This window comes from Anabrus simplex, chromosome 1 (genome assembly GCF_040414725.1).
Source record: "Anabrus simplex isolate iqAnaSimp1 chromosome 1, ASM4041472v1, whole genome shotgun sequence".
Classification (NCBI taxonomy): Eukaryota; Metazoa; Arthropoda; class Insecta; order Orthoptera; family Tettigoniidae; genus Anabrus; species Anabrus simplex.
In genome coordinates, this window is record NC_090265.1 from 893,560,982 (window position 1) to 893,582,778 (window position 21,797).

The 21,797-nt window shown below is 38.2% G+C and overlaps 2 protein-coding genes across 3 annotated transcripts in view; one reads left to right on the plus strand and one right to left on the minus strand.

Annotated features, from left to right (window-relative positions):
• spg (dedicator of cytokinesis spg) overlaps window positions 1-21,797 on the plus strand; it is a 783,360-nt gene that overhangs the window by 436,133 nt on the left and 325,430 nt on the right. The window lies entirely within an intron of this gene.
• Window positions 9,815-21,797, minus strand: part of Inx3 (innexin 3) — a 57,094-nt gene continuing 45,111 nt past the window's right edge. For both annotated transcript variants that reach the window (XM_067136586.2, XM_067136587.2), the window contains exons 3-7: window positions 20,348-20,562; window positions 16,258-16,476; window positions 13,714-13,879; window positions 12,205-12,434; window positions 9,815-11,946 (exon numbers count right to left, since the gene is read on the minus strand). In XM_067136586.2, coding sequence (XP_066992687.1) covers window positions 11,755-11,946; window positions 12,205-12,434; window positions 13,714-13,879; window positions 16,258-16,476; window positions 20,348-20,562 — 1,022 coding nt within the window. In that variant the 3' untranslated portion in view covers window positions 9,815-11,754. The remainder of the gene's footprint in view (window positions 11,947-12,204; window positions 12,435-13,713; window positions 13,880-16,257; window positions 16,477-20,347; window positions 20,563-21,797) is intronic.

The following is a 21,797-nucleotide window of genomic DNA, read 5'->3' on the forward strand; positions in this document are numbered from 1 at the left end:
CCTCGCTTCCTAAGATTCTTTATTACTGTCCAGAAAGGTTTCCCTGCTTCTTGACCTAGCCTTTTCAGGTTATTACGAAAAACTTCCCAAAACATCTTCTTGGATTCAACAACTGTTAGTTTCACTCTGTTTCCTTAATCTATGTACAATTCCCTGTCCACATCAGCCCTTGTTTGGAGCCACTTCTGATAAGCTTTCTTTTTACGTTTACAAGCTGCTCTCACTTCATTATTCCACCAAGATGTTCACTTTTTCCCATCTTTACACATGGTTCTAAAAAGGCCAATGTCATTTTTTATCGAAATTGAGATATTAACTGATACAAACACATTTTATCCTGGCTTGCAACATGTTAAAAGGGCCAATGTTTGTGTTAAGTACTAAACGAACAGTTAACGTTTAATTATTTATTTATTTTTTTTCTTTGCTAGGGGCTTTACGTCGCACCGACACAGATAGGTCTTATGGCGACGATGGGATAGGAAAGGCCTAGGAGTTGGAAGGAAGCGGCCGTGGCCTTAATTAAGGTACAGCCCCAGCATTTGCCTGGTGTGAAAATGGGAAACCACGGAAAACCATCTTCAGGGCTGCCGATAGTGGGATTCGAACCTACTATCTCCCGGATGCAAGCTCAAACGTTTAATTAAATAAGCCCTTGTCAATAATGTTAGATTACCAATAAAGATTAGAGACCTGGCAATTTTTAAAGAATACAGTAGTAAAAATTAGCATTTAATAAGGTGACTTCCACAAAGAAGTATAAAGTTATTTAAAGTTAGTTGTTGAAAAAAATAATTGGAAAACTATAAGCAAAACTTCAAATGCTCATAGCTCAAAAACAGGTTTTTTGACATTGGTCCTTTTAGAACCAAGCCACAGAGTTGTTCCTAGGCATTCCCGTGCTGTTTCTACTACAGCATCCCTGTATGGCACCCATTCCCTTTCTATATCCTGAACCTGCTTACTGTCCATTGATCAGAACTTCTCACTAATCATATCCATGTACTTCTGTCTAAATTCCTAGTCCTGGAGACGTTCTACTCTTATTCCTTTGCAGACAGATTTCACTTTCTCTATACTAGGCCTACAGATGCTTAGTTCACTACAGATCAGATAGTGGTCTGTATCATCGAAAAATCTCCGGAAAACCCTAACAGACTTCCTGAATTCAAAGTCTATTATGGATCTGGTACTCCTACCCTCCCATGTGTAGTGGTGAATAGCCTTATGCTTGAAGAATGTATTCGTAACTGCTATACCCATACTAGCACAGAAGTCCTGCAAACGCTTCTCATTCCTAGTAGCTTCCATATCTTCCCCAAATTTACCAATCACCCTTTCATATCCTTCAGTTCTATTTCCAACTCTCGCATTGAAATCACCCATTAGCATTATCCTATCGTTGCTGTTGACTCTGACTATGATGTCACTCAATGCTTCATAAAACTTGTCAACTTCATCCTCATCTGCACCCTCACATGGTGAATACACTGAGAAAATTCTCATCCTAATTCCTCGAACTGCTAAATCTACCCACATCATTCACTCATTAAATGCCTAACAGAAACTAAGTTGCGTGCAATAGTGTTCCTGATGAACAGCCCTACCCCACACTCTGCCCTTCTCTTTTTAAGACCTGTCAAGTACACTTTATAATCTCCTATCTCTTCCTCGTTATCCCCCCTTACCCTAATATCATTTAATCCTAGCACATCCAGATACATCATCTTTGCTGATTCAGCCAGTTCTACTTTCTTTCTTCCGTAAGCCCCATTAATATTGATAGCTCCCCATCAAATTCCATTTTGTTTGCCAAGTTGTTTCCAAGGAGTCCTTCACCTGTCAAATGGGAGTGGGACTTTGTTACTCCCATAGGTTCAAGGCTTGCTTAAAATGTTCTCAGCTCGGTAAATTCTGTGAAGCAAGATGCTACCCTACTTGCACATAGTCCAAGTGAGGAACTCTCCTCTAATGGGTTAGGGAGCAACTGTGGATTATGTAGTCCTGGCCGTCTGAGCACAAGGAGGGCCATGACTCAGGATATGTTCTAGATGCCCACTCCCATTCCTTAGCAACTGGTATCCCGACTCTCAGGACCACTTACTTGGCCACTGAGCCATTGCCCATGGTTCACAAATTAGGACGTGTCTACAATAACCCACACCATGAACCATTGTAACATAAAAGATCAGAAATTATATTTTTGCACAACTGTTACTATGTACAGTTTTTCAATACAGCTAATATAATGGAATAATTGACATTTCTTCTATCTGTTCCCTTAATATTGCTCCAGTGCTGTATAGTAATCTAATAATGTACACCCCAGTACACATCCTGCCTCTCCTTGAACTTAAATATGGAGTTTTGAGAAATTATGTTCTTCCTATGATGTCAACACAAACAAACAAACAAACAAAAGTGGAACTGAACCTGCTTTCGACTTTCATAATTCTAATCCAAAGTGAAAACTAAATATGAGGAAAAAATTTGTAGTGTACAGACAAAAATACAATTTTTTAAAGTTTATACATAGATATCAGTAACTGTATTTTGGCAATATTATAGTTAAGGACATGAAACATCTCTCATGCAAATTTTCATATGCAATTATTGCATTTAGCAGTTATCAAAATTTTATTCAACAGTGGTGAATAAGGAGAAAAGTAAGAGGTGTATGATTTACAGTATTGTTTAATTTATCGTTTGGTTTTACAAGAGGCCAGCACTGCAGGCTCAAATTTACAATGCTCCCACAGCCATCTCATTCATTTTACAGATGCACTTTGATCTTATTCTCTCTGTTATCGAGTCTAGTTCCCTCGCACATATGTTTTACTTGCTTTTACCTGCGTATTAGTTATATATTTGGACATTTTTAAATTTGCCAAAAATTTATTAGTTTTCAGTCAAAACCTTAGATTTTTTTTTTTTTTTAACAGATAATTTTCTGATAAATTTTGTCAAGATCTCTCTCATACAGCCAAGTCTAGAATACTGCTCTGAGGTGTGGATCCCTTCACGGCAGATCAGACTCTCCAAAGTGTTTGTATGCCAAGCATCATTGATAGATTATGATCTGTTTTATGCGCCCATGCATAATGAATTTCCTAGATTGTCCTAATTTACTCCAGTTGCTACCAATTCATGTTCCTTTGCATCACACCAGACATTCATCTTCCACTTACCCAAGTGTAGAACTGAATGAAATTAGTGGGATGGTGGATATATTCCACTCGTCAGCTGGTGAAATTCATAGACATCTTATGGATACCTCATAGAGACAGAATTTCTGGTATCCTGTTCTGCGTATATAGTAATTGAAAGTTAAATTTCCTTCTTTCATCTATCACTCATTTCAAATGTACGTATAATTTCTCTTCTCTCATTTATGTGTTTTGTAAATATGTACAGTATATATTGTATATTGCTTTGTTATAGTAGTAGTAGATTGCTGTTATTTGTATTTGTTATATCCTCTATAATTGTATAAGTATTGACTCTGTTGATGATAAGTAAACAAATCAAATGACACCTCACTTGCTTCTGCGTGACATTTACACTCCAGGCTACACCATGCTGTGACTTTCAAATGCCAAAAGCATACTATGCATTCCTTGCAAGTAACTAAAAGGTACTTGATGCATAATATTGCATTTTTTGGCTTTATTTATATACATTGATGCAATATTTGAAAAATTAGGTTATTTACTTGATGTTACTTCCACAGAAAATAATTCTGAAAAATTCCGCAGGCAATTTGGACATATCCACGTACGAAGATGTTACTGACCACGGCATGATGCGTTCTTGTTGTTATTCTGATACAGTGCTACTTGTATCTTAAAGGATAAATGGAGTAATGTGTTATGAACTGTGCAAGAGATAAATGTGATTCTGCTGTGTATGGAAAGCCAGTAATATTCATTAATTCACGTTCTCTCGCCAACTAGTTCATGCTGTTTTGTTGCATATTTCTCTTCTCTTAGGAGTGCGGGTTTGGAGATAGTCTCAAGCACGCTGTGACAATTATCCCCAGATGTATATGAATGAAGAATGAAAACCTAAAACCTGTTTTCCAGTCTTTGACCGGGTCAGGGATGTAATGAATGAATCAGATATAGGCTGTTATTACGATGGGGTCGCCACTCCCAAAGTGATTTATATTAATGAGTGATAGATGCTATGAAATGAGAATGGAGAGTGTTGCTGGAATGAAAGAAGACAGGGAAAACTGGAGTATCCAGAGAAAAACCAGTGCTGCCTCCACATTGTCCAGCACAAATCTCACATGGAGTGACTGGGATTTGAACCACGGTATTCAGCGGTGAGAGGCCGATCTGAGGTGTGGATCCCTTCACGCGCCCCCAGATGTATAATCAAAGCCAAATAGAGTTTAAAGAAGATGACTGCCTCTTGAGTCTCTAAATGATTGAAAGAAAGAAAGAAAAACTGAAATCTCATCATCACTGAAAGCACGGAGAATGCAGCTGACACCACCACACATGCAAGAGACACTCTTGCAACACAAAATGCAGTTATAGGCCTCTAAGAAAGCACCATTTGGTCAAACATGACATGGGTATCAGATTGGTGATATTAAGTTTATTATAATGTAAATGTTTCTTTATTAGAATCTTTTACGAATGTGATGCAGATTGAAAAGAATTCTCACGCGCCCATCATCTCAATACAACTGGAACCGGGATTCATCGGACCATACCACACGCCGTCACTGTTCCATGGTCCATTGCCAATGCTTGCAGACCCATGCACATCGTTGAGCTGTGTGTCGGTGTCAGCAAATGAACACACGTTGGTCGTCAGCTGGTGAAGCCTATGCGGCGCAGGTGCCTCCTTACAGTCCTGGTAGAAAGCGGTTCCTGACTCCCAACATTCAACTGGGCGGTGATATGACTCACAATGTCCAAAAACGGACCAACTATATTGGTATCACAGTAGCCCGTCGAGCACCCAGTATGGTTCTGTGGAGGTGACATGATGTTTGTTTGTTAAACACCTGTGGTCTTCCCATGCGGCGGTGTATGTGGGGGGTAACATTCTCTCTACGATATTAAAGATCCACCCTCGACACTTTTGACCTCGGGAACCCAAATCCACATGTAATCTCTGCAATGCTATGACCTATGCACCGTGTGCCAATGATCATCCCACATTGAAAGTCAGTTAACTCGCGACATGTTGCCATCTTCACGACACTGGTGTCTGACAGACTTCTCAGCTACACCGCAGATAGCCTCAATGCTCAGGGGGCATATTTTCGAATGGGACACGCCTTCCCATGACTTTTGGCCACTCAGTGTACAAAGTTGTTTTTGTCATTATCTCACGAATACTTCAGTTCGTCTCAATAGATGAGTAAAGTTTCTTCATTTCCTTGAAGTGCTGAGGTCATTTACTTCCTCAGATGAATTGAACAGATAGGTAATTTTCGACAGAAAAGATCTTTGTTGTTAGAAATTTCACTAGTGAACACTTTTCCTCATTTAAGAACACAATAATTCATGCCTCAGTTCAGGCATTTTTAAAAATACTTTTCTACTTGAAAGTCATTGAGCATCACTAAAAAGCATTTTCAGTAATAGATTTGCTGTGAAAACATTGACAGATTTACAAGAGTCATGTCTTGAAGGGGTTGGCTGAGTTCCTTACTTGCCAGGACCTCTCAATGTATTGTGCAGTGTGTCCATATTGCTTCAGGAGCAACATCTTTAATTCTTATTTGTAATCCAGACATTGAGCTTCATCTTAACAAACAGTGTTGCCAACTTAGCGGATTTTCCGCTAAATTTGGCGGAATTAGAAGACTGTCGGCGGAGAAATATACCATTTAGCGGACAGTGGATTTTTTGGCGGAATTCTAGATTTATTATAGCGGAATTTAGCGTTTTATCCATTTTACTTTTTAAAAAATGTATACTCCAGTCTGCCTCTGAGCTATTCCGTATTTCTTGTCAGGAGCTAGCAGTCACAGGAGGAAAACATGTTATTTGGATTTGATGTTATGTGATCATGTTATCATAAATTTGTAATGCGTGGGGAAAGGTTACTTATCTCTTACTTGACGAATGACGAGGTATAATGAAACAGTGAGAGAGTAGCATTTATATTTATGCTATGAAGGACGACCGTTTAATGAACTGGCCTGTTCTGTGTGTGGCCGTTGAAGTAGGGAATTCACCATGAACTGGCCTGTTCTGTGTGTGGCCGTTGAAGTAGGGAATTCACCTAGTTTGCACCCGGCAGTAAAACGCCTACAAGTTTTAACTCGCCAGCAGGGGGTTAATCCCAGTGGAACTCGCAGATCAGGTGAGTACAGACATTTACTACTACTACTACTACTACTACTACTACTACTACTATTTGCGTATGGATCCAATGGATCACGCAAAGCTCTAACGATTTTGTTTTCTGAGTTGCCAAACAGCTCTCGTCCTTTCTCCGTGGATCCTTTTTCGTTCTTCTGTCCACTTTGCTCCAGTCTTCTTTTTCACTTCGTTCTCTGGTTGCACTTTCCATCCATTAATTTTTTTCCTATGGAGGTTTCTGTCCGCGGTGTCATTTGAGTTCATCTGTGCTTTTTCCAGATCCTTCTTCCCTTCCAGTACCCATGGAATATTTTTTAGATGTTCTATGTAGGTGAGAATCGTGTGTGTCAGTCTACTTGCCGGCAGTCTTCGGACGCGCCCATAAAATTTCAGACGCCTTTTGTGGATGTCTGCTGCAATGTGGAAAGCTCTTCTGTCACTTTGCATGACCTCAGTCTATATCCATCTTCTGTTTTTCGGGGGGGGCCGAGAATTTTCCTCACATTATTATTATTATTGCCCATTATTTGAGATTGGATTTCTTGGCGGAATTTTAGCGGATTTTTAGTAGTATTTGGCGGATCTTGAAGATATAAGTTGGCAACACTGTTAACAAATGACAATGCATGCATCCCATGTTAAGTAATGAATGTACTGTATGTAAGCATAAAAAATGACTGAGCAGATGTTTTCAGGATAGGCTCACAGATAGGCTCACCTCTGCCTCAACCTCAAAGATATTACTCACCTACAGTCGTGCAAGTATACTTGCACCTTGCAATACGCACCCATGCCCATTACACAGTAATGATCGGTCTTTGAATGTTAAAAACTTAGTGTAAAATTGTATCGTTGGTAAATCTAAGACACTGAATGCTAGTTGAAGTTTAAAGCTCGAATACAGCAATTGAAGATTGAAATTTTCATCACCAAATGTAAACAAATAATAATAATAATAATAATAATAATAATAATAATAATAATAATAATAATAATAATTGCAAACTTACTAAATTCAAATCTTAAACTTATTAAATCAGTAAGTTAACAAAAGCCTGCACTAATGCCTGTTGCTAGTTCTTCAAGTACCGGGCGAGTTGGCCGTGCGCGTAGAGGCGCGCGGCTGTGAGCTTGCATCCGGGAGATAGTAGGTTCGAATCCCACTATCGGCAGCCCTGAAAATGGTTTTCCGTGGTTTCCCATTTTCACACCAGGCAAATGCTGGGGCTGTACCTTAATTAAGGCCACGGCCGCTTCCTTCCAACTCCTAGGCCTTTCCTATCCCATCGTCGCCATAAGACCTATCTGTGTCGGTGCGACGTAAAGCCCCTAGCAAAAAAAAAAAAAAAGTTCTTCAAGCAACATTGGGCGTGGTCAGCACCTGGATGGATGACCTCTTAGATCCACCACATACTGCTGGATTATGCTGTGTCAGTCACATGTCATAGCCACTGTTTTGCCAACAGAGGTCTGGGGACCCATTAATTTCAACCAAAGGTACTCCTTCCACCTCGTCAACATTTACGCGTACCAACCACTATTCATTTTCCACAGGCCCTCCCCATCACATTACCACAGGTTTCAGGAGTACTCTTAAAACAGGAAAAGTCTAAAAATACTTCTTAAATTTATTATTAACTAGCTGACATGCCTGTACTTTGCTATGGAATGAACAGATTGCAGACAGCCATAAACACTCCTCTGCCGTATTTCATTAAATTTGCGCACTGTTCATTCCAATCAGCGTCTCAGAGTAGGGATAATAGCTGGAATTCTATGATGAATAGTGTGTTATGTACCAGCAGTATCAGAAAATGTATGAACCAGAGGAATGGCATGCTAAAGAAGAAAGTTATCTAACTACCCACCCGCCAATATTGAGGCAGGCTGTTATACTTGGCACGCAGCAGTAATCCCATCTATCAGAAATGAGTGGCAGCAGAAGACATAGAACATCACAACAAACAGTTGTCAATGTAATGTTATTGTTGATCAATTTTATGAGGTTTCAATATTGTAGGCCTTCACATTTAGCTTTCTTCCGACTCTGTGTTATCATTGCTCACCTGTACCAGTAGGCTCAAGACGTCTTCCCCCACTTCAGGGAAAGGGGGGTAGTTATTTAAACCAATGAGGAGAAATTGAAGGATTTCCTAGGAAAGTGCATTTAGCGAATTGTAAAAGGAATTCTTTCCACCTATTACTCTCTTTGTATCATACAATTGAAGTGAAAAGCAATTGTTTCTTCAGACAGATTTCACTTTTTCTATCCTAGGCCTAGAGATACTTAGTTCATTACAGATCAGATAGTGGTTCGTATCATCGAAAAACCCCCAGAAATCTTGAACGTTCCAAACAGATTTCCTGAATTCAAAGTCAGTAAAGATATACTAGTAGTCTGTTATGGATCTGGTGCCCCTACCCTCCCATGCGTAGCAGTGAATAGCCATATGCTTGAAGAATGTATTCAAATCTCCCCACATCAGTCACTCATTTACGTGCTTGACAGAAACTGTGCTGCATGCAATAGTATTCCTGATGAACAGTCCTGCCTCTGACTCTGCCCTTCCCTTTTTAAAACCTGTCAAATACACTTTATAATCTCCTGTTTCTTCCTGTTATCTCCCCTTACCTGAATATCATTAACTCTCCTAACACATCCAGATACATTGTCTTTGCTGACTCAGTCACTTCTACTTTCTTTCTTCCATAGGCCCCATTAATATTGATAGCTCCCCATTGAATTCATTTAATTTCCTAAGGTGTTTCCAAGGAGTCCCTTGCTGTCAAATGGGAGTGGGACTTGGTTACTCTCATAGTTCCGAGGCTTGCTTAAAATGTTCTGAGCGTGCTCTGAAAATTCTGTGAAGCAGGATGCTACCCTTACTTACATAGAGTTCCATTGAGGAACTCTCCTCCAACGGATGAAGTACCACCGGTAGATTGTATAGTCCTAGCTGCCCGAGCACAAGGAGGGCATTGACTCAGAATATGTCAGAGATGCCCACTCCCATACCGTAGCAACTGGTATCCCAGCTCTCAGGACCACTTACTAGGCCAGTCAGCCATTGCCCATCGTTCACGAACTAAGATGTGACTGCAGTAACCCACATCTGAACCATACTGGAAATGACATTAAGTGTGAATTCCCCATCGCATTGATCTCCATCCATCCAAAGACTAATATAGTAATAATCATGTTGCATGGAAGGCAATTGTTACCAACTGGTGATATTATATCTGAAAATATGAACAGAAGCGAGAGCAGTAGTGGTGATAGAGACTGATTCGAGAAAATCAACGGTGAATCAGAACATACTGAAAACAATAAATGCTATGTTGCATGCGATAGAGGAAAGGTAGGCAGGCATAGAGCCAACCACTGTATCCCTCTTAATACCAAGGTTATGGATAGTGGAATATTTTACTTTCCATTCCATTCCGCCAAGGGCCTTGATGGACATTCGGAACTGTACTCACTTAAGTAGATTTTTAATCGCTTTATTTCTAAAAGATACCTTGTACATTTTTTCCCATTATTACTTGTGTGGCATTACAAATGAAACTCATTCTACTTGGTACTTTCTTCAAGAAACCCTGAATTCATACCAATGAGTTGTACAAAAACTTGTCTAGTGAAAAGAGTCTTGTGTATTTAAACATTAAAAGAACAATTTCATTATACGGAGTAAAATGTTCCGATAAAGCATTTGTTACAAATGTTCCATATGAAATTAACTCATTGGCATATACTCACCACTTCCAGCCATGTGATAGCACTTGGGACATGCTGCATACACACATGTTCTACTAAGAAGTTGCATGATATGTTACATTCGAAAGAGGAAAAATTGCTCTTTCTCAGGAAAAACACTGCGTGCATGCGAGCAATTATCTCGACTAGTCCACGTTCTGTCCAACATTAAGTGTACATTCGCCATCACGTTTACCTTCATCCAACCCAAGACTAATAGTAGTAATAATCATGTTGCGTTGGGGTTGTTAGCAAGTGAAAATCTGAACAGAAGAGAGAGTGGTAGTGATGTCAGAGACAGATTCGAAAAAATCGACGGTGAATCAGATAATACTCAGTGCAATGTTGCATGGCTGGGTTTGAGTAAGGAACAAAAAAAATAAACTGTGGAAATGGGGAGAAAAAGGCAAATAACAAAAAATGTTCATTTTTTTGTGGACTACTGGTATAGCTCCAAATTGTTGTGGCCCATAAGTCCCTTGTTTAGTCGATATGAATGCAGTGAATGTCTCGTGGCTTTGCCCATCTCCGACTGCTTCCGAGTTTTAACACCATGAAAATCTACTGAAATGCCAAAATAGCGGAATCTAAGATCTATGATCCATTTTTTTAAATTAAAATTTGTACAAGAACCTACAAAAAGCTGTGACTCACTTAAATTCAATACTCATTCTGGGCATGTGAAGGGCTAGAAAATTGGTATGCCAATGGGTTAATATTCACTGAAGCAAAGAAATCACCCCTTGTCTTACAGAAGTGCTATAAATAACACAAAATTTATCACAAAAATTTGCAGGAAAGTTTTGCTTTCTTGTATTAAACATATAACAATTTTCCACAAACATTTGTCTGTAGATATACTAAAATATTTCTCTTTCATATTTGATTCTGGTATTATATAAGATCACACATGCACTATTCTTTTAAATATTTATATAGCCAGCTTGAAGTAAGCCACACTAAAAGACAACCCTTTATAAGCAGATAACTTCACTTGTTAGAAAATGTAATAAAAAATACAACAATTAGTTAGAAAAATATCCTCTTGTAATGCATTATTGGTCCCAATATGTACCATTTTCTACTTGAGAAATGCAAAGCATTGTAAAACTCTCCTACCACCTAATCCTACATCGGCATATAATAACAGCTGTGTACAGAAGCAAGTTCTGAGTTCCATTTAGTAGTTTCTTTGTTTTTGCAAATAGCAGTGTACTCTTTCTGATTAGCTTATATTTTACATTAACAAAACATGTGAACACTTGCATTACATCGTCATTTAGAAAAGTCTTAATCTTACATTTTTAACTAAACTAAAGATCTTGAATACCTTCATAAGCATTTCAGTTCTTATTTATGGAACAAACATTCTCAAACATGTAAATGTACAATATAATATTTCAATAATAGTGTATTGATGGTCTCAGGAATTCTAACTGCAATCCTAAAGCACAGTTCTGGTCTTAAAACATTGCTTCAACCTCAGAGATGAAGCGTTGTAAATTAATAACTGAGCAAATATACCAGCACATTTGATGAAAAATGTTTTCTTTCTGACAGTGTTATTTAAACTTGCATTAAATGTGAATCAAATGTGGGTATTCCTAACATCACCACTGCCCATCAGTCTTCGCAATCAAGTTTGGTTGAGAGCAGCGGTGTGCTGTCATGCTAGGCTTCAGTCTCTTTTGGGAACTTGTCCTTTGAAGGGTAAATTGGAGACATCTCCAAAGTAGATGGAGTTGTAGGAACATTATTGTGCATGTAGTCTGACAGCTTCTGAGCTAGCTCATCCAGGATCTCACCAAATACCATCATGTTCATGTTCTGGCCCAGTAGGTGAAGTAGCAGAAAATCGCCCACCTGAAAATATAATTATTCTTTAAAAGAAAGAAGAGTTCATTAACTAAAATTATTCTATAATTCCTTATTTGTGTGCCAAATCTGAAAGCACTGAATTGAGTAACTTTTATGTCTGGTGTTACTGTACTATGTACACTCTATTCCCTTCTTGATCAGGGTGGCTACAATATTATGTAGCTTGTCAGCTGTTCACATGGGGCTTCCAAACCTACATTACATAGTAACTTTAGGTGAAATTCAAGACAATGTCATACGAACCTGAGTCCTCTCAACCAGTGCAGAAACTCCTGCTGGTGTACTGAAGCGGAAACGACGTTTCAGGATGGCCTCACGAATGGAGGGCAACACGACAATGACAAGGCTGTATAGCAGTGCCAACCCAGACAGCACAGCCAAAATAATAAACCAAAACCACAAGAAGATGAAAATCTTCTCATTGATGATGTTCAGAGCCAGCACACACAGAGCATCGTGCTTCTGAATAGTGCCTGAAATTCAAAATTTCTCAGTTTATTCTTTATCTGCACTTAAGTATAATGTTTAGTTGAAAATATGTACAGCACATCAACAAGATTATTATGAAACTGCAGAGAAAGCACCTGTTCAGGACTGAGACCAGGTTAATTGAATTTGAACTAGTAAAAAGTTTGAAGATTCCGGCAAATGCAAATTGTCCCCAATAATATTTTCAGCTGTTTGAAAGATATCTTTTAGTCATTTATAAACATGACCCATTGTGCAGAAAGGAACTCAAGTCAGCAGTGGAAATTTTACATCAGAGCTGAACAACAGTATCTGGGGTGTAAGAATTGCATTTCAATCAATCAATCAATCAATACTGATCTGCATTGTATTTTTAAATACTGAATTGAATATTGTGCATTGAGCAATGAACTCACATTACATTATGAAGATTAAGGAAGGGAAGAAAAAAGTTTTTATCCTTTCTTGAGCTTTGGGCATAATTGAACTGTATGAATTCATAAAGCTCTGCTCAGCAGCTTTTCAAGGATGACTGTTAATTTCACCTTAGCCTCAGTTAAAGATGTACAAGTAGGCTGAAGACCCATCACCTGTTACTTTTGATCTCTCTACCCTGGCACTAACTTCTGTACCAAACTTTTGATCTCAGTTCACTGCATCTTCATTTGGACCAATAACTAATTTTAGTTTGGTAGCTTTGGTGACTGTTTTGAGGGTTAAGTACAACTAGACTATATCATCTAGTCTTAAGTCGAATCAGAAGAAGATAGAGGAAGTCATTTGACTCTCCAAAGAATGATGGTAATTAGCTTGTGAATGCCCTCATAAATCTAATACTTTAGGGGTAAAAAGAGGACAGTACTTGTCCAAGGGGGATTAAATAGTGAGGAGCCTGGCATGAGTAGGTGGAATAACTCCCAGACCCAGCTAGAGGGCCATGTTAAACGCACATTTCCAAGTTGAAAGTTCCTTTGGGGCTACTACTTACAATAGACAGGATGTGTTCTAATCCTCACCAATGGGGCCAAATTTTAATTTATATATTCAACTACAACTTTACCCTTCCATCATAACTATAACTGTCACTCCTCTCATGATGTATACTCAGTGAAAAATGACCAATGATGAAACTAACTACTATGTGTAACACTTTATTTTTAACATAATACCACTGTATGCCCCATTAAAATATTTGTTTTTGCTTGCAAAATATGAGGTAAATAGATAGGATTAGTTTTAACCTGGTAAAATATGCTGCATAATCGTATGACAACACTTTCATACCTGAAGGGCCATATTTGTGAAAGGTGCACTTCGTGACACGAGGGAAAACTGCCACCATTGGATCAGTCCTATTCTCCTGATTGAGGCCTGAGAAGCGAACTACATCCGTTCCGTAGGTCATGAATGCTCCTCCAAGGAACACATCTACGAAGAAAATATTTCCCACCTGAAATAAAAATAAAATCATGAGAAGTACATACAGAAAGAAAAAAAAAATATGTAATATAATTTTTTCCTCAGTTCAGGAATTCTTGCAAATACATAAATGTTCATAATTTATTATTATTATTATTATTATTATTATTATTATTATTATTATTATTATTATTATTATTAACAAATACAATGCAGTTGGGAGGTATCCAAGTTTCAGTACTTACAGTAGTATAACAATGAAATTAAACTCAAACATGAATTATATCATAAGATATTTCATGATAACAAAAGAAGAATAGAAAAGTAGTATATAGAAACAAAAAAATGACAAAAATGAGAACAAGTTGCATAGAAGGTGATACATAAAATTTGTAGAAAATTACTTAAAATATTTCAGTATTCCCTACGTGTAGCATAACTGCAATGCAGTCCCTCAGAAATTCACCCAATTATCATTTAGATTTGACAGAAGTTTGTACTTTTGTATTTATTTTAATTTTAAAGTGCAAGTCTTCCAGCATTTTAATAAGTAAGCCTCTGTGAATGCCAAGAGTCACCATGATCTTGTATCCCTAGGTAGCACTGTGGTCTCTCCCTCTCTGTTCTTATCTTGATATCATTAAATACAGAGTTTACAGCCCAACTACTAGGTTACCCATTGTCATCTAATTACATTGCATGACCTCCCTACCTGAGCCATTTCATGTGCACAGCTTCATCCAACATGAATATTCTTACCGTAGCCTGCCTCTGTTCCTATTTCGTAGTACTATCAATTCAATCGTTTACGGTTACATGCTGCAAGTAATGTAAGCTAACTTCATTACACCCATACATCAGTCAACCTGAAAACTGAACAGTATTAAGAATGTGCAAACTAACTTCCTTCTTGCAAAATACCATCAGCTGCTCCTGGAAACTATATATACCTTCCTACACTAGGATGTGATTTTATCACCACAAAAAAAAAAAAAGAAAAAAAGAAACCCACCCTGTGGCCTAACAGCCCATTAAGGGCCATAGTTTACCAAGACTACTGCTGCACAACCAGATGGCCTGCAGATATTGTAATGTCATATGGTCAGCATGACAATATCCACAACCACACTGCCTAGCTTTCTTGACAGGGTTACTATTCTACCATGTTTCAATTTAGTATCTACCAAGCAAGTTGGCTATGTGGTTTGGTGGATTCGAATCCCACCATGGTTTTCTGTGTTTTTCCATTTTTACGTCAGGCTGTATCTTAATGCTAACCATCTGAATCCTAGTCCTTTTCCATCTTTTCCACCTTTCATTAAGAACTAGTATTAGGTTTAATGGTCTACCCAAACAATACACCAATCAATTGATTGGGTGGACCATTAAACATAATACTAGTTCTACCCAAACAATACACCAATCAATTGATTGGGTGGACCATTAAACATAATACTAGTTCTTAATATTAAGCTGTATCAATATGGATCAATGTCCTCCATGGTTCAGGTGGCAGCGCGTCGGCCTCTCACCGCTGGATACCGTGGTTCAAATCTCGGTCACTATGTGAGATTTTTGCTGGACAAAGCGGAGGCGGAGCAGGTTTTTCTCCGAGCACTCTGGTTTTCCCTGTCATCCTTCATTCGAGCAACACACTCCATTAACATTTCATTTTATCTGTCTATCATTTATCATTGCCCCAGAGGAGTGCTACAGGCTTCGGCAGCCGGCACAATTTAATTCCTATCCTCGTCGCTAGATAGGGGCTTCATTAATTCCATTCCTGACTCAGTTGAATGACTGTAAACAGGCTGTGGATTTTCATTTTCAATACGCATCTATATGATGAAGTTTGTAAATTACAAAATCCTTTTGATGTCTTCAACCACTAGCAAAAAAATTGAGTATCTCTTCACGGTCAATCTCATTAGATCTCTTCCTTCATCTCAATCTGTATAGTTCTGCAATATTTTTCAGTATTGACCATAACATGATTATTGTAGCTATGTTGTGCCGTTACTTCCTTTAAGTAAATGATATGTTAATAAACGTGTGGCCTTAGCTGCTATGTGCAAGCATTTTAATTTGACTCCATCTGCCTGCTTGGTCATCAGTTTCAACGTTCTGTTTCACTCAAGGCCTTCTAGATCGCAGAGTAAACTGAATCCCTCTGAGTTTTTAATCAATGTTGTCGGGTAAACACGAAATGTGTTACCAGAGATCTTTTACGTGCAACATCGTACGACATGGAGTGTCGAATGGACTTTTCTCTCCACCCTTCAAAACTCAGACTACCTCTGTTGAGTTTGAACCCGCTATCTTGAAATCTGGAGGCCGACATTACAACTGATCCACAGAGGGAGGTAATGGTGGCAGTGATAAATAAAAAAGGAGAAGCTTGCTACTTACCACATTTACGAAGTTTAAAGCTTCACAAAAGAAATAGCCAGCAGCATAAGAATTGTGTAGGTGAAGAGTATCAATTATGTACTGTACAAGGCGAGACTGACGATCTTTCCTGTCCTCCCGTGTGGCTGCCATCACACCTCGCATACCATCACTGATCATACGAATTTTGCCCTCCTCCCAGTTCTTCCATAAGTAGTGTGGCACATAGAAGAGGATACCCTGAAAAACAGAGTTCAGCATTTTAATAATTTGATATTTCAAATAGTTCAGGCATATTAGCAAATTCTGTTGCTTTTTAAATTTTTAATTGTAGATAAGCACAATGTGTCAATCTTTCTTATTCATACTGATAAAAATACTTACTGTATTTTAGTTATATATATTGAGAATATCCTAAGTTTTTAAAATTAAAAGTATATTGGCATTTGTACTGACTATTCTATACTTTAGCTTATAATGTGGAGCCTTTCTGAAAGAAATCTCCTAAGGCTCACTAATCTCTGGTTGATAAAAATATTAAAGATGCAGTCTATCTTCAAATGGCTGTTTAAAACTACTCTAGAAGAAATGTATGAATTTCTTGGATAATTGTTGAACTTCTTGCTATATTGTAGGAGTACACCAAGAAATTCTTCCCCCTCAGTCCTGAGTTTTAAATTTCTAAATTTATTTTTCTTTGTAAAACAAATTCCAAATGATGCTTTTATAGAGGATATATCCTGCATCACAATGCAAACATGCTCTATTAACACAGGGCCATCATTGCTCATAGTATGGCACATATTAAGTTTTAACTCAGGGTCATGGTTAGCCTACACAGTTCTTTACAAGCTTCAATGGACTCATCTGTATTCACTGCCAGTTGGCTGCACATTTCTTAATGGCCATACTTAGCTCCTTTTATACTAGACTGGGCAGTATATAACATTAGATGTACTATACATTTACAATACTTCATTCAAGTTTTATGATCATATTAATCAGTATGTACAGTCATCTAAATTGCCCCTTTAGTATTCTGTGTGCTATACATTTTCATTAATAAAATAATGCTTTCCGTATGGAAATTATACTCAAAATAATACATACATACATACATACATACATACATACATACATACATACATACATTAGTATGGTCCAAAAAAGTGTAAGTTATAAATTTGTTTCTCCTCCAGGCAGATCTTGTTCCTTACCTAAAATGAATAATCCCTTTAAAATGTTGCCATTTGGACAATATTTGACTGTGAATACTTTGGAAAAAGAAGCCAATCTTGCTTATTGTTTACATAACGAAATCCACTTCACAAATTGACACACACACACACATTATCATAGTCAGTAATGTTATAGGCCTATATATATTCATTCACCAAAAACTAGCCCACATTTCTGTAAACGTACTAGTCAAAATCTCGTGCGGTTGCGACCCCTAAACATGGTCCGATTTGGTTATTTATTAAAATTTTTAGTCAAATGAAGAGGAAGAACAAAATTTTTGAAAATAACTTTTGCCTTATTTTTGGACCAGACTAATATACTGTATATTCATAATAGATTGTTATGCCTTTCAGCATTCAGTCTATAAGCCTCAATTAAATATGTGCCTTCACAATGATCTTTTTGTGACTAGCTCTGTGGCCTCTTGTAGTTCCGCATTTCTTACCATTAAATCATTATAAATAGAGTCCACCCACAGTTGTCTTTTTCTCCCTCCAATTCCCTCTCCCTTCTTGTAGGTAACCTATCCTCCTCCATTCACCCCACATGACCCTATCACCAAATCCTGTTTATACGCACAGTTTCATTGACAGAGTTCATTCCTAATATAGCATTTTTTTAAACAATTGGCTTTACGTCACACCAACGCAGATAAGTCTTACGGCAACGATGGGATAGGAAAGGGCTAGAACTGGAAAGGAAGCGGCCATGGCCTTAATTAAGGTACAGCCCCAGCATTTAGCTGCTGTGAAAATGGAAACCACAGAAAACCATCTTCAGAACTGCTGACGGTGGGATTCAAACCAACTATCTCCCAATTGTAAGCTCACAGCTGTGCGCCCCTAACCGCATGGCCAACTCGCTCAGTCATAGCCTTTATCTTCTGATTCAGAGTACTTTTCTGACATTGTTCAAAGATAGTTTTGTCAGAGAGCTGACTTATTACGGGATATCCTGTGAACTGCAAGCTCACTGCATTAGTTTTGCTACACCTTCATTACATTTCTCAGTATGATATACAGTGGAACCTCGATTATCCGTTCCCGGAAAGTACGTTTTCCCGGAATATGCGTTCAAATTACGTGGTCCCGCGAGCATCGTAATTAAATCACGTTGTAAAAGTCCCGCATTATCCGTTCCTCGAAGAAACGATTTCCCGGATCAACCGTCCAGAAATTCCAGTCCCATCAACGCTAAATCCTCGATCAATCGTTTTTTAATAAACTGTATCTCACGAAAGGACGGCTATGGCATATTTATGGATCTTGGCGTTCGGCGATCGGCGGTGAACTTGCATAAGGGGCCATCTTAGCATTGCATTCGGGTGGTATTGTTTAGAGAATCTCGGAAAATCATAGGGTAGAGAGTGGCCACAGCAATTGCTAGAAGACACGGCGCATTTCGTGCGTGAAGACGGAAAGAGTTTCGTCAAATGTTCGCACTTATAAAACGTCCATATTATGTCCAGGGTTAGATGTTTTTTATTTACATTTTTTCGATCGTACTGCCGAAGGGGTTTTCGGCACTTTGCTCAGGGCACTGCAGAGTAACTGGGCTTTCAGGCAGGAATCGAAACTGCTCCTTAACACAAATTCAGTATTTTTTATATTATCGTACATGATTATGTTAGCGAGACCAAAACAGATGTTGCACCTTACATTTTAAAAAAAAAGAAAGCCATGGGAGGTCTTGGGATTGCCTATTACTGTTTAGGTCCTAATGTAAGACTGGGAATTTTACGTTTTCGTGTTAAAATACCAAAAACCGCAGTCGTTTTATTTGCGCACGTTACATTTTAAATGGTTGGTGTCATTTCAAACTCGTACTGACATGTACAGCGAGCGCGCTTTCCAGATGACCTCAAGGACACAAATAACCGTAATTTCTGAAGTTTTGATATTTCTTTTATCTTTCGAATTTGATTGGATTTGTAACAAGCAGAATTGAATATAATGCATTCGAGAACTTTTAAGAATCGATACTTACATTCGAAACCATGTTTTCGAGTTCAACATAACCTTTAAAAGTCGACGTAGGCCTAATTTGCGCGGTACGAGATTTCCAGAAACTGACTACGAGTCGAACAGTATACCGGAGACCAAATTACAATTAAACATTAAGAAATGAACGGATTTCACCATCATTTTGAGTGCTTTTGTATCTAATATGCTTTATTTAATTAGATGAGAGAATTAAAAACTACTTGTGGTCGATTGTCGTTTGGCTCGGTGTTGTTAGATTTTTCGAAGAGTTTGGCTAGCGTAATCAAAGTTGCTGAACTGAAAGAAGTTTTCACGGGAAACTGACGAATATAAAGTATAAAATATAAAGTATCGAGATTTTGAACTCGCGTACCGGTAATTAATGCGGTTTCGCGCTCTAACATGCCCGCCTGTCATCCAGAGGGCCCGGGTTCGATTGCGACCAGGTCAGGCAATTTTACCTGGATATAAGTCTGGTTCCAGGTCCACTCAGCCTACGTGATTACCTTTAATTGTGGAGCTATCTAATGGTGAGATGGCGACCCCGATCTACAGAGCCAGGAATATCGGCCGAGAGGATTCGTCGCACTGACGATGCGCCCCTCGTAATCTGCAAGTCTTCGGGCTGAGCAGCGGTCGCTTGGCAGGCAAAGTCCCACTAGGGCTGTAGTTTGGTTTGGTTTAGGAGTTTTTGTACGATTATAATTATACATATTTCATTTTTGTGATGTTTAGCCAAATTGATGGTTTTCATTCATTCCCGGATTTTCCGTTTTCCCGTGTTGTACGTTTTATTTTCACGGTCCCTCGAAAAACGGAGAATCGAGGTTTCACTGTAGAACTAAAAGATTCATTCAAGGAGAATTACCTTCACTAAGAGTCATTACCTGGAAGAATAGCATGAATGGTACCCATTGGTAGTAGGCATGGTACCGAGTCTCATTTTCTTCATCTACATAGTTGCCTAGACCAGGATGTGCAACGTGAGTTCCCACATGCTTACCCTGCTGATGTGGCAGGGTAAATGTGGATGTGATCCAGCAGTAAGTGTTGATAACATTGCCAGAAACTGATCCATCATTGATGCAATTGATGGGATCACCTGTTGACAAATATAGCATATTAAAGAAAGTAATAAACAAGCTCAATAGTCATCAGTATATTTAGTCACTCAAGGAGTGACAAGCAATTGTTAAAACTTTTATTTTCAGTAGTAATCTATGTCCAGGTTACATTCTCCTCAGTTAATACATAAATCTATCATTTAAGAAAGATGCATCAGGTATATGGCATCAGTTCAAAAAGAGGGGAGAAAAGGTTTAGAAGACCTTGTATTGAACCTAGGTTTTACCAAATAATAATGATATAGTTTTAAGGTGCCTAAAATATAGGTCATCAGACACTGATGGCATGTTTGAGACAATTATTTAAAATTTACCCCCCGGTTAAGATGAACTCTTATACGAGTTTAAAATAATCAGTGGGTCTAATTTACAATGACACATCTTTCATAAAATGATAAAAACATGAATAAAATGCATCAAAATGTAATAAAGCATTAATTTTAAAATAGCTAAGCTATCTCCTTACAGATCGTGAAGGTCTTTGGAAGGAAAAGGCACTAACTGTGATAGAGTGGTTAGCTGTCTTTGCTCACTCACAGGAATTAACCTGGTAAGGTACTCATTTTTAGTATAGGCTCAGGGCTATATGCCTTTCCCAAAATGGAAAAGTCATTTCTGAATTTGATTTCCGGACAGGGCAGCTCCTGATTTTAAAACACACACAAATATATAAGTTAAAGTTAAAACATTAACATAAAAATAAATATAGTGTATAATGATACATCTAATTGGGATTTCTTGAACCCAAGTTAACCAACTGTAAGGCAGATATTTCCATCCAGTAGCATGTTGTCACATCCAAATACTAATGCCCTGGTTTTCTCAACTTTTATGTTTTGTAGAATTAGTTGTTTCAATTGAATGACCTGTATAAGCAGAAACGTATCAGGAAGAAGTTTTTTCAATATGACTAAGCTTTCGGGACACTATGGGTAATAAATAAATTCTAGAGCATTATGATATTAATATGTAACTTTAACAGGATGTTTATTAATGGCATGGTACTCTCTGTTCTGTTACTTGCTTATATTATTCCTTTATCTTTGCTTATGGCCTGGCTTAGTGGATTAGAGGCTTAGATGGTAGAGTTCTGAACGTCTGAGCTGAAGGTGGCATTTGAAAGTGCTCAGATATGCTATCGGTGATGATGATGATGATGATGATTGTTGTTTAAAGGGGCCTAACATCGAGATCATCGGCCCCTAATGGTACG